The following is a 13,008-nucleotide window of genomic DNA, read 5'->3' as shown; positions in this document are numbered from 1 at the left end:
AGGTTTAGGGGTTCAGCTCAGGGCTAACAACCCTGACTGGTGAAACAAAATTGTTACAGAAACAACGATGAAGAATCCTACATCTGAATATGACTTGCATGACTGACAGTAATGAAAACCGAGAGGAAGCTACTGACATGATGAAGGAAGCTCTGAACATCGCCAGAGCTGGAGGTCCTTCGTTGCTGTTCTAAACGCCAGTGACATTATGGGTAGTAAAACAAACGGCGGGGTGGCTGGTTTCTGGGATGGACTGAACTGTGTCCATAACTCTGTGCAGTCTCTTGTGGACTTGGGCAGAGCAGCTGCCAGACCAAGCTATAATAAAGCTCTGAAATTCTCTCTCCCTGAGGATGGAGGAAACAGGATCATCAGAAATATTTAAAGAAGAGGGAGCAAATGTTTAAATAATAAAGGTATTGAGGTCTTTGGCAAAGTGACATAGAGGAGGAGTTGAGTTCTGGGTAAATAAACACATCTCCCCTTCTTTTGGTAGGGGAGACCAGACCAGTACATAACATCTCACTGCAATCCTGCTTTACTGAGTCACTGATCCAGGCAGCTGAGGTGCTTTGTCAGTGGTGGGAAGGCTTTGTGGTGTTGAGAGGTGAGCCTGTCACTACATTCCCCACAGGCAGTGCAGTCTGGGGAGTGTGGTCAGCTGAGCCAGAAGTGCTCTCAAGTACAGTTGTGAGACAGGAAGCATGTTCCAGTCTGCTTGTCAAGACAGGAAGGGCAGTCTGGTGGACAGGATGCTGTATGTGTTCAATATTTGAGTAACATTGTAAATACATTGTTTGATTAAGCATTCTTTGTTACATTATTCATTATGGGTTATATGCAAGAAGTACACAAATGGCAAACGTCATCACATCACCACGTCATACGTGACTGCCTCACTAAAACAAAACTAAGTACACAAGTACTCCAGGCTCCCCTGTTTTTCTCTCTATTAGCCTCTGGAGTTAAAAACTATGGCAGATGTGCGTTCCACTTTGTGTCAGCCAGTAAGTGTAATCTTAATCTTGTGAACAGAAACTGTGGGCTGATGGACAGGAAGAGAGGGATTCAGTGAAAGCTAATGAGGTGGATTTGGAATTGGCTCCATAATGGAATTCATAGGGTAATGGTGAAAGGTCGATTCTCCAACCGGAGGCGTGTGATTAGTGGGGTGCCCCAGGAGTAGGTGCTGGGACCTATGTTATTCATTATTAATATAACTGATCTGGATGTGAACATACGTGGTATGACCAGCAACACTGCTGTTGTTACTGAATTAGAGGGTCTTGTTGATAGTAAATTTAGGTTCAATGAATTACAAAGACATCTTGATCAGTTTGGGAGATGGGTAAGGAATGGGAAATGGTTTTCAACTTAAAAAGTGGCTTGGTAGCCGAGTGGGTAGCACAATGTTTTACAGTACAGGCAACCCAGGTTCAATTTCCATCACTGTCTGTAAAGAGTTAGTGTGGGATTCCTCCGGGTGCTCCAGCTGCACAAGTAGACAGAGTAGTGAAAGCAGCTTTTAGCCTGCTGGCCTTCATCAGTCGGGGCATTGAGTTCAGCAGGAGGGATGTGATGTTGCAGTTCTACAAGTCATTGTTCAGTCCTCAATTGGAGAAGAGTGTACAGTGTTGGTCACCCTGTCTTCTTCTTCGGCTGTCCGTTGATTTTTGATGATGACTGAGGTCTGGGTAGGGTTGTATGGAAGATCTGCAGTTGCCCATGCTGCAGGCCTCCCCTCTCCACACCACCGATGTTGTCCAAGGGAAAGGCATTAGGACCCATACAGCTTGGCACCGGTGTCGTCACAGAGCAGTTTGTGGTTAAATGCCTTGCTCAAGGACACAACACGCTGCCTTAGCTGAGGCTCGAACTAGCGACTTTCAGATCACTAGACCAATGCCTTAACCACTTGGCCACACTCCACACTGGTGACCCTGTAACAGGGAAAACACTGTTGAGCTGCAGAGGGTGCAGAAGAGATTTATGAGGCTGGTACCCAGACTAGAGAGCTGAGTTGTAGGGAGAGGTCAGTCACACTGGAGTGTTGGAGAATGAGGAGTGTTTTCTTGGAGGTTTACAAAGTCCTGAGGGTTTCATAGACTTTTTCCCAGATTTGGTGAGTCTAATATTAAAGGGTAAAGATACAAGAGAAGAGGGAGATATTTAAAAGAGATCTGAGAGGAAAATGATCTGAGAGCATCTGTCAATGGCTCCCTCTCTCTTCTGGACTGAAGCTCTCACCCTCAGACTCTGCCAGACTGAATGTCTCACTGTTATGCACACTTCCTGACACTGGGACCCTGCTTTCTAAAATGGCACTTTCTATCTGTCACGTACAGCAAAACAATTCTGTTCATAATCTCCCCCCCCCACCAACTCCATCTGCCCATCATCCACACCATCTTCCCTCCTATGATCTGATACTCACAGGGGGCAGTGAGTACCTGGAATGAGCTGCCAGAGGAAGTGTTCGAGGTGGGTACAATTGTAACATTTAAAACTCATTTGGATAGGTACACGGAGGGAAGTGTTTGGAAGATTAGTGGCTGACCATGGGCAACCGGGACTAGCAGGAATGATGCTCCCTACAGTGGTCAGCATGGACCAGTTGGGCTGAAGGGCCTGTTTCTGTGCCGTATTACTCTGTGACTCCATGAAGACAATGAGCAGCAGAACACAAAGGAGCTGGAGGGACTCAGCGGGTCAGTCAGTGTCTCTGACGGGAAATGGACAGTTGACATTTCAGGTCAAGACCTCGTATCTGCACTGACTGCTGGTATAAGAAGTGGTGGAGCAAGACCTGGGTGGTAGGTAGATCCGGATGAGGAGGGGTGGATGGAGACAGTGACAGTGGCTGGGAGACCAAAGGTGCAGGTGACAAATGGTTGCAGGTAGTAGATCACTTAGGAGAGGAAGGGGAGCAGTGAAAAATGGTGGAAGATGGTGTGGATGATGGGCAGATGGAGTTGGTGGGGGGGGGGGAGAGATTATGAACAGAATTGTTTTGCTGTACGTGACAGATAGAAAGTGCCATTTTAGAAAGCAGGGTCCCAGTGTCAGGAAGTGTGCATAACAGTGAGACATTCAGTCTGGCAGAGTCTGAGGGTGAGGGCTTCAGTCCGGAAGAGAGAGGGAGCCATTGACAGATGCTCCCACCTTTCGTTCTAATGTTTCTTGATGCTCTCTGTGCAGACCCCCCACGGCAGAGCTGGAAGAGAAACTCCCGACGGTGATGGAAGTCAGTGAGACAGTGGAGGTGTCTCCGGGTGGCCTCCCACCTCCTGAAGTGACTGCTGTCACTCATAGATTCGTGATGGAGTGAGTATCAGGGAGTGGGGGGGAGGTATGGAAAAGCGGCAGGGCTTGGTTTCTAAACCTCATCCATCACCCCATCCCCACCCTCTCTCCCACAGATGCTACCCAATCTCCTGAGTGTTTCCAGCATTTTCTACTTTTGTGTCCCTATCATTCTGTTCTCTTTCCTCCCCCACTTCTAATGTCCAGCCTCGGGGTGGAGGAGAGAGGGAGTTGGTGGAGGGTTCGAGGGGGTTGACATGGGTTCTTGGGCTGGTGATTTGAACTACAGGAGATCAGGCCAAGCTCTAGCTGTCAGCATGGAAGGATGGAGCTAAATGTCCTGGTCCGCAATCCCACAGCTGATTCCAGTTCCCATCACCTCCCTCCTGGAATTTTCGCTATTTTCCTATTCTGTGAGGTTTCTCACAGAAAGAGAGGTGGTCCCAAATTCTCTCACCACCTGTTCTAACACTGCCTGCTGGAGAGGTCATGGGTGGTACCCTGGGGAGGGTCGGTAGCATAGTGGTTAGCACAACGCTTTACAGGACAGGCAACCAGGGTTCAGTTCCCGTAAGGAGTTTGTACATTCTCCCTGTGACCACATGGGTTTCCTCCCACAGTCCAAAGACATACCGAATTGGTAGGTTAATTGGTAATTGTAAATTGTCTCTGACTAGGCTAGGGTTAAATTGTGTGGTGCAGCTCAAAGAGCCAGAAGGGCCTATTCTGTGCTGTATATCCATTAAAAAAAATTAATAAAATCCTCATGTTCTACACAACCGCACTCCCTATACCATCTTCTATCTTGCTCACTGTCAGATTCCCTTTGTAGTGCCAACCAGCACCTCCTCCCTGGTTCAGCGGCTCCACATAGGCACCCAGCAGGGAAACAGGCCCTTTGGCCCACAGAGTCCGTGCAACTATCCAACTATACCAGTCACATTTCTGTCCCCTCCCCTCCAACATTTCCATCAGCTCAACCCAGATTCCACCTCTCACTCTCACAGTGACCCACCAACCCACATATCTCTGGATTGTGGGAGGGAACGAGAGCTCCTGGGCTCAGAGAGAGTGTGCAGACTCCACCCACAGAGATTGAATCCTGGGTCCCTAAACCCCTCGTCCCTCACTTTTTTTCTTGTCATTCACTTAATGCTCTCCACCATCCCTCATTATATTTCCTTCTCTTGCCCACTCTCTCCATCACTCTGTCTGTCTGTGTGTGTGTGTCTCTCTCTCACTACATTTCCCTCTCTCCATCCCTCTGTCTCTCACTCACTGTGACTCCCTCTCCGCAGCCTTGTGTCGAGAGAGTTGATTGACCGTGATGAGACTGATCTTCACACGATTCTTCCCACCACCATCTCTCGCATAGACATCTGTCGCATCTTCTACATCTGTTTGGGTAAGTCCAGGCTCACAATGAGGGGCCAGGTATTGGCTGAGTCCCTCTCAGTGAGAGTGACACAGTGCAGCTCCTCCCCTCCTCTTGTCTGCATCTTGCCCTCCCTTCCCATTATTCCACTACCCCCAACTCTCCCCTCCAACTTTGCGGCTCTCTCCTGCTCTACCCTCACTCCCAACCACTTCGCCATCCCTTCCATCATCACCTTTTATATCCCTATTACCCTTACCCTCTACCCCTCCCCATCTGCTGTCCCCCCAGCCCAAATCCTCCCCCTCTCCCACTTGCCTTATGTTTCTCTTTCCATCATCTCCACTACCCTCCACCCCTCCCTCCCTCACCACATTCCTCACCATTCTGCATCCTCCACCTTTCCTTACCCTAATACTCACAACTCCCCCAGTACCCGGGAATCTCCACTCCCTCTCCACCATCTCCCTTTCAGCTCCCCCAACACTCTTCTCCCTCCTTCATCCTAGTCTCCCCTCTGCACGGTCTCTTCTCACTCTCTGCAATTTTCCCTATAGCTTCCCCCAACACCTTTCTCTCTGCTTCATCCTATCATCTCGCTTTCCCACCTTCTACCCCACACTCTTCTCGCACCCTCCACCATCTTCACTTCAATCCATGGTGTCTGCTCCCTTCACCCTTCACGCTCCACCATCTCCCCGTCACTCAACCTCTCCCATTCTCCTGCCCTTACCATCCAATTCCCCTCACCCTCCACATCTCCCACCGTATACTCTCCCATCAACCCCCACCATCTTTTCCCCAACCATCTCCCATTCCCTTTCCTGGCCCCGAACCGCCTCTGTTCCTTTCACTCCCCACCATCTCCTCTTCCCCACGCAACCACCCCACGGTACCCCCATCACCCCTCTCTGTCGTCTCCCGCAGTGTTCGCCTCGAGGCAGGTTCTCCGCCTGGACCAGATCCAGCCATATGGGAGGATTACCATCACCCCTGGCCCGCAGTTCGGCAAGGATCTGTGATGTGGAGGCAGGGCTCACTCACCATTCATCAATCAGCCTCTCCCGTCTGATTTTTCAGAGAAACAGGAGGAGGCCATTGGGCCCTCAAGCCTATCCGTTATTCAACACGATCATGCATGATCTACACTGATCTCAGCTCCTGTGCAGTTCCCCTACCCCTTCAGTTCCTCGCACCCTTAAATATTTATCAAACTCCACCTCAAATATACACTGCAATTCAAACTCCCCACCCTCAGGGCAGAGTCTCCAACTGACAGAGAATTCCAGAAATTTCCACCTGTCTTCATTTGAAATATAGCAATCGACCTCTGTCCTTGGCTCTGTCACTGACGAGAAGAGATACCCTATCAGGATGCCTAACTGCTACACTATCAAGCCCCCTTGGGATGGTATCTAAACATTTTCTAAATTCTGTCCCAAATTGTCTCACCTCTTCTGGTAGATCATCCTAGGAATTACCCTCCATTGTTACTCTTATCTTTACCTGCACAAGGAATCAAAGCCCTCCACAGAATTCCAGGAGTGGCCTTACTAACAACCTGTGCCACCACAACAACACCCCCTTTCCCGTTCCTAAACTCCACTCCCTGGGTAGTAAAGGCCAAACTGCCATCTGCCTTAACCATTTGAAAAATCTGCCTGCTAACTTTTTTTCTAGATTCCAGCTCAGGAAGAGACAGTACATTTGAATTTTAACTCTTTTGTGGTTTGTCTCCTGTTAGGTGATCTGCTTTTTAATTTTTTTTACTGAATTGCATGACATCACACTTCCCCCACATTACTCACAATGTCGTCATCAGATTTCCTTCCGCTGGGTCATCGGCAAACTTGGACATCTCATATCTCGTCTCCTGCTCCTGATCATTAAACAGTGAACAATTGTGGCCACAGACCAACCCCTGGGGTACCCCAAAAGTTGCCTCCTTCCAATCCGAAAACAACCCACTTATCCCAGATACACAATACACAAGAAGCTCAGTGGATCAGCATCATCTATGGAGGGGAATGGACAGATGAAGAGGGTCTCAATCCAAAACAGCGACTGTCCAATCCCCTACACAGATACTGCCTCCCCCATTAAGTTCCTCCAGTGTTTTGTGTGTTGCTCCAGATTCCTGTATCTGCCATACCCTCAGCTTCTATTAATTCGCTCTGTTTTCATGAAACACCATTTTGACGCACTCCCTCCAATATTGCAGTTGTTGTTCCTCACCTTGTGGTGCATTGAGCAGTGCTACCTTGACACTCAACCTGGCACAGGAAAGTGTGCAAGGAGCTGGCTGGATTCGATCCCGGGACCACTCGCCTTGAAGTCTGGTGTGGATGCCACTACACCACCGGCCAGCTATCTCTCCAAAATTGCGGCTTTTTAATTTGCATCCCAGCCTCCAATTTGGCACCTTGTCAGCTGCCTTTCAAAAATCTAAGTATGCCACGGCCACAGTTTTACATTTACAAGCCTTCCCTGTCACATCCTCGTTCTTCAGTTCCTTTAATATCCAAAACCCAGTGACCGAACACCCCTTTCCCACTCCTCCTGCCCTCACTAAGGGCACCAAAGATTCTCCTCCCTCTAGAGCACAGGAATTTATCCTCATCTTTGACTTCAATGGCTGACCTGGTACGCTGACACAGTGAACACCAACTCCACCCTTCCCCCCCCCCCCCCCCCCCAACCACCACCACACACACATCCGCCCTGTAGAGCCCTGGATGGATTTTCAATGTTATCTTCTCTCATCTCCTGATTTCCAGGGATCACAGGCCTGGTCTGTATAATCTTTCCTCATGGAACAATACAATCCCCACTCCTCCCACCCCACTGAGGGGCCGAGCACCTTGGTGAGGCCAGAGACAGTCAGTCTGGAATTCAGAAAGGCAGTGGGTTGGTCTGTGCAGAGTCACAAGGGACAGGGGGTGAGAGGTGGCGGGGGGGGGGGTCAGGGAGGAGAGTGGACAGCTGGGTATCCTGATCCTGAAAACTGATTAATTGTAATTTGTGAGCTTATCTGTTTAATTAAGTTTATGAACTGACCCCGTTAGTAATGGAGATCATTGACCAGCGAGTCCAAATTGAAAGATGCCGCACAGGCTGCTGTGTCCAGAGAACTGTGCATGCACTGGATTGTGACTGTGTGGGCGTGGGCTCTGCACTTTCAGGCATCAGAATGTGCAGACCCGTGTACAGGAGCTTTGGTGTGTGCCTGAATCGAGTGCTTACAAGCGATTGTGCATCTGTGTTCCACACACACATCCACACATGTACATGTGATAGTGTGAGCGTGTATTATATGTGCATGAGAGTGAGCTTGTGTATGTGCAGTGTGTGTAACATTGTGGTACACAGTTATATCTTCAACCTAGGCACCCGAGCTCTCACTTACACAGGCATTGTGTGAGAGACGTGTTATTCCTGAGCATCTCCAGTACCTGCTGCCTCAGGTATACGAATACCACTACTGTTCTGTTGTGGCAAACTCCCCTCTTTGTGTTAATGGCGTTCCAGTGGATCCTGACTGATGCCTCAATCTTCGCAATAATGAATGTTTCTGGTGTTTGACTATGTTCCTATTTAATCAAATAAATTGCTCACATCTTATTGCTGTTTTCACTCTGTTCTGTGTCAAAGTAGGGTGTCCAGCCTGTGATCTCCCACTCTTTCTCTGCTACCTTCTCTCTTGAGTCAGATTTTCCCTCTCGGCTGATAACCCACCAGCCCCCACTTTTTGGAATGTGGTTGGAGTGTGGAGCACCCGGGGAAATCATGGGGTCATGTGGTGAACATGGAAAATCCACACACACAAAGCAGAGAGAGTTGGGATTGAAATTTGGGCTGCTGGAGATGTAAGGCAGTGGCTCTAACCACTGAGTCATCAGACTGTGTACACAGCAGCTTCAGCGAGCAGAGTCGCGTGTCGGAGTGAAACAGTTGACCAGTCCATGAGAAAATGTTAATCATTTTAATTGCATTGTTACTAAGGGTGTGGTAATGGTCCATCTGTCCTCAATAGACAGGTAGAAAGACCCTGATAGATAGGGAGAGACAATGCTGGCACACAGAGTGAGAGATGCACACAGGGGGAGACAGATATTCAGAGGGAGAGAGAGATACACACTGATAAATGGAAGGAGACAGACAGCCAGATGCACAGACACACAGGAGAAAGGTGGGTCCTTGAACGGTTTACAGACATACAAGTGTGTTCACCGGGAGAGAGAAGTTCACTGAGAGGTGAAGGAATAGAGAGGTTCTCTTTCAGCAAGGTAAAGCTCACAAAAGTGCACACAGACATACTGACATTGGGAGTGTCTCACACAAACAGGGTGTCCCTGAGTTCCACTTACAGACACCCTACATAACAAAGAACCTAAATATGATTAAATTCAGAAGTCCGACATTAATTGCTACAAATGATTAAAAACTGGTTTCTTCTCTGTCTCACCACTTTTAGTAATTATTTTTTTATCAGTCTGCTTTTGATGCCATCCCAAACATAGCCGGTCTGCTCCTATGTTTTATGGTCATAAGTAGTTTTTATGTATTTTCTAACATCGACAAATTGAGTGATGGACATACAGAATGTGAAAACAAAGCCTGTTCTTCAATATGGAGTGGTCAGAAATATGCAAAACAGAAAGATGTGCATATTCAGGATATGGGACCCACACACAGGAACACATAAACATACATACAAACAAGAAAGTGGTGGGGTTAGAACCACTGACTCACTGCTCCAAGGTGCATTGTAATGATCCTGTGATCTCAGTCTTAGAGGCTGACATCAGAACATTTTTCAGTGGGTAATCCCTTGCAAGACAGTGATGCATTCTGATTTCATGGGCATTTACATTCTGGGTATGTTTGCATATGTGAAAAAATGTGAACTTGCACTTGCTTGAAGCCACAATTAAAGTACTGTGTACAATTTTGATCACCCTGTTCCAGGATAGAAATATTTAAACTGGAAAGAGTGCAGAAAAGATTTTTAAAGTTGTTGCTAGTTTTAGAGGACCTGAGTTATAAGGCGATATATAAGTATTTAGATACTTGTATCAGTAAGGACTGATTAGGGATAGTTGGGGTAGGTTGTGTCTAACTGATCTTGTCGAGTTTTTCTGTGGAAATTACCAGGAAAGTTGATGAAGGCAAGGTAGTAGATGCTGACTACATGGATTTTAGCAGGGTCTTTGACGAAATCTTGCATAGGAGGTTGGTTAGGAAGGTTCAGATGCTTGACGTTCAGGATGAGGTAGTAAATTGGATTAGACATTCTTCACAGGAGAAGCCGGAGAATGGTAGTAAATGGGACATGGCCTCTCTAGAGGACTGTGACTAATGGAGTGCCACAGAGATTGGTGCTGGGACTTGTTTTTTTTTGTCATGTATATCAACAATCTGTATGATAATGTGATCAACTGAATCAGCAAATTTGTGACTGACACCAAGGCTGGAGGTGTAGTGGACAGCGAGGAAAGCTATCAAAGCTTGCAGTGGGATCTGGACCAGCTGAAAAAATGGGCTGAAGAATGGCAGATGCAATTTAATACAGATAAGTGTGAAGCTTTGCACTTTAGGATAACAAACCATGGTAGGATTTTCATAGTGAGCAGTAGGGCATTGAGGAGTGTGGTAGAACAGAGGGATCTGGGAGTTACAGTTCCTTAATTCCTTGAAAGTGGCATCACAAGTAGAAAGGGTCATAAAGGGAGCTTTTGGCACATTGGCCATCATAAATCAATGTATTGAGTAGAGGAGTTGGGATGTTATGTTGAAGTTGTATGAGATATTGGTGAGGCCTATTTAGAGTATTGTGTGCAGTTGGACATCTACATACAGAAAGGACATCATTAAGGTTTAAAGAATACAGAAAAAAATTACTTGGGATCTAAGTTTTAGGGAGTAGGTTAGGATTTTATTCTCTAGAACATAGGAAAATGAGATTTGATAGAGGTATACAGAATCATGAGGGCATAGACAGGGTAACTGCAAGCAGGTTTTTTTCCACTGAAATTGGGTAAGACTAGAAATAGAGGCCATGGGTTAAGGGTGAAAGGGGAGATGATTAAAGGAAACATGAGGGATTACTTTACAGAGGTGAGAGTGTGGAGCCAGCAGAAGTGGTAGATGTGGGTTCGATTTCAAAATTTTGATAGGCACAATACATGGATAGGAGAGGTATGGAGGGCTATGGTCTGGGTGCAGATTAGTATTTGACAGACTAGATGGGCAAAGGGCCTGTTCCTGTGCTGTAGTGTCCTATGATTACGAAAGGTTAGCTAGGCAAAGGAAAAGAAATCCTTGCCTGTTTTGTAACACCTTCACTGTAACAGGGTGACCACAATTCTTAAGTGCGGTCTCAACAGGATCTGGTGGGAATAGACCATGACCTCCCAACTTCTACACTCAATGCCTAGGCTTATGAAGGTCACTGCCAAAAGACTTCTTCACCACACTGTCTACCTGTGACCCCACTGTCGGGAACCCGTGTACTTGCACTCAAAGTTCCCTCTGTTCACTTGCCGGGGCCCAGGCATGTACCATGAAAGTTCTACATGGATTTGATTTTCTTAAATACAACATCTGAATTAAACTCTAATTCCTATGCCTTGGCCTAATTACTCAGCTGATCCAGACCCCCCTGATAAATTTGATCTTTATTGTCCATTATGTCACTGATTTTGATTGGCATTGGACACATTGGGCCAAGGTACCTGTATCACTCTGATGAAGCATCTGTCAGTCAGGGTCAACCATGGATATTGTGAGCTAGCTGTCTAGATAATCAAGCCAGGGCAATACAATATGGAGACCAAGCTGTTGTCCATATAGCAAGCTCTTCCTCTCATGCATCTGATGAACCCAAAGGAATGTCAAAGACCAATACAGTTTAGTACCAGCAGTGTCGCAGGAGTTGCCTGTCAGCATTGAACTCAACGTGGGACTGCCTTAGGGACTCCAGCTCTGGATATTTTCCCCTCGGGGTTTACTCTCGGTCTTCCTCATAGCTGCAAGGGAACAGAGGTTTTTCCTTCTCCTAGATGAGCTACCAATCACAGTTGACAAGCCCCATCTGCCCAAAGCAACTGGTTTTAAGGTGCAAGCAGCCTGCCCTTGCTCCTTCTCCTGTAAGTAGAAATGAGTCTCTGGGCTTAGTAGCTAAGCCACATGTGAAGGTCAGAGGCTATTTTAGCCACACACCGTTGGGAGCATTTAATAGGTAGTGAGAGCTGGTCCCCACTGCTACTCCTGGTCATAACAACCTTCAGGAACTTTAAGACGTATTGTTCCACGACTCAAAAATTCAAAGTAAATTTGTTATCTAAGAATATACAAATTATATACCTTGATATTTGTTTGCTTACAGGCAGCCACAAAGCAAGAAACCTGAAGAAGACCCCAATTAAAATAAAGAAAGATCATAACCTGAGCAAGAAGGAAAAGCACACACAACAAGCATTCTGAACCAGACTGAATCCTGACATCTGCTCCCCGGAGCAGCTGGAGTGGGCCCAAGCCTCAACTTCAGTTCATCGTATCAGCGGAGCAAAAATGTTGTGAAACTTCAGAGACATCAGCTGCCAGAGCAGTTCACAGCCTTTGCCCCACAGAGAGAGGAATGAACATCATGGGAGAGTGAGTGAAATCATGAGTTGTGATTGTATCAGATTTAAGATTGTTTAATGTCAATTCCAGTACACAGTGCAAAGGAGAATGAAATAATTGTTACTCTGGATCTGATATAGCACAAAAAATAACACAATAAGATGAAGATTAACAATAATAACATACACAATAAATACAATAAATGTGTTTGAGCAACAATTGGTGATTGAAAGCGTGAGATGTCACAGCTCACTCAGGTTCACTGATTGAGTACATAAGGCATCGATTTGCGGCAGTTTGGTGTTTTGAGCAGATGCCAATTTGTGATTGGGATTGATTGGCATCAACAAAACAAAATAAGGCAGGGGCAAACAGAACAGCCATTCTTAAGTGGGAGGGTGAGCAGCCAGAAGTCGTGGTCCACGTAGGTACCAATGACCATCAGCAGGAAGAGTGCCAAAGCTCTGGAAAGTGATTCAGGGTGTTAGGAGCGAAGTTAATGGGCAGAACCTCCAAGGTTGTGATCTCAGGACTGCTACCAGCACCACATGCTAGTGAGGCCCGAAACAGAAGATCGTACAGTTTAACATGTGGCCAAGGAGTGGACAGTGTTAGAGTGGTTCTATGAGGCTTCAGCTCTTCAAGGCTTGTGTGAGAGAAGGGGAACAGTAATTTTTTTGCCCAGTTTATTGTTTTTCTGTCTT

General features: G+C 46.8%; 1 protein-coding gene across 4 annotated transcripts in view; it reads left to right on the top strand.

Annotated features, from left to right (window-relative positions):
• Positions 1–12,322, top strand: part of LOC132381595 (meiotic recombination protein REC8 homolog) — a 113,168-nt gene extending 100,846 nt beyond the window's left edge. For 3 of the 4 annotated variants that reach the window (XM_059951095.1, XM_059951096.1, XM_059951092.1), the window contains 3 exons: positions 3,199–3,324; positions 4,602–4,708; positions 12,066–12,322. In XM_059951095.1, the coding sequence (XP_059807078.1) occupies positions 3,199–3,324; positions 4,602–4,708; positions 12,066–12,163 (331 nt within the window). In that variant the 3' untranslated portion in view covers positions 12,164–12,322. Of the gene's footprint in view, positions 1–3,198; positions 3,325–4,601; positions 4,709–5,605; positions 7,347–12,065 lie in introns of those variants that run through there. The other variant, XM_059951094.1, reaches the window with a different exon arrangement.
• The last annotated feature ends 686 nt before the right edge of the window (positions 12,323–13,008 follow it).

This window comes from Hypanus sabinus, chromosome 26 (assembly GCF_030144855.1).
Source record: "Hypanus sabinus isolate sHypSab1 chromosome 26, sHypSab1.hap1, whole genome shotgun sequence".
Taxonomy (NCBI): domain Eukaryota; kingdom Metazoa; phylum Chordata; class Chondrichthyes; order Myliobatiformes; family Dasyatidae; genus Hypanus; species Hypanus sabinus.
Note: the sequence above shows the minus strand (reverse complement) of the source record. Positions and strands in the feature narration are given on the sequence as shown.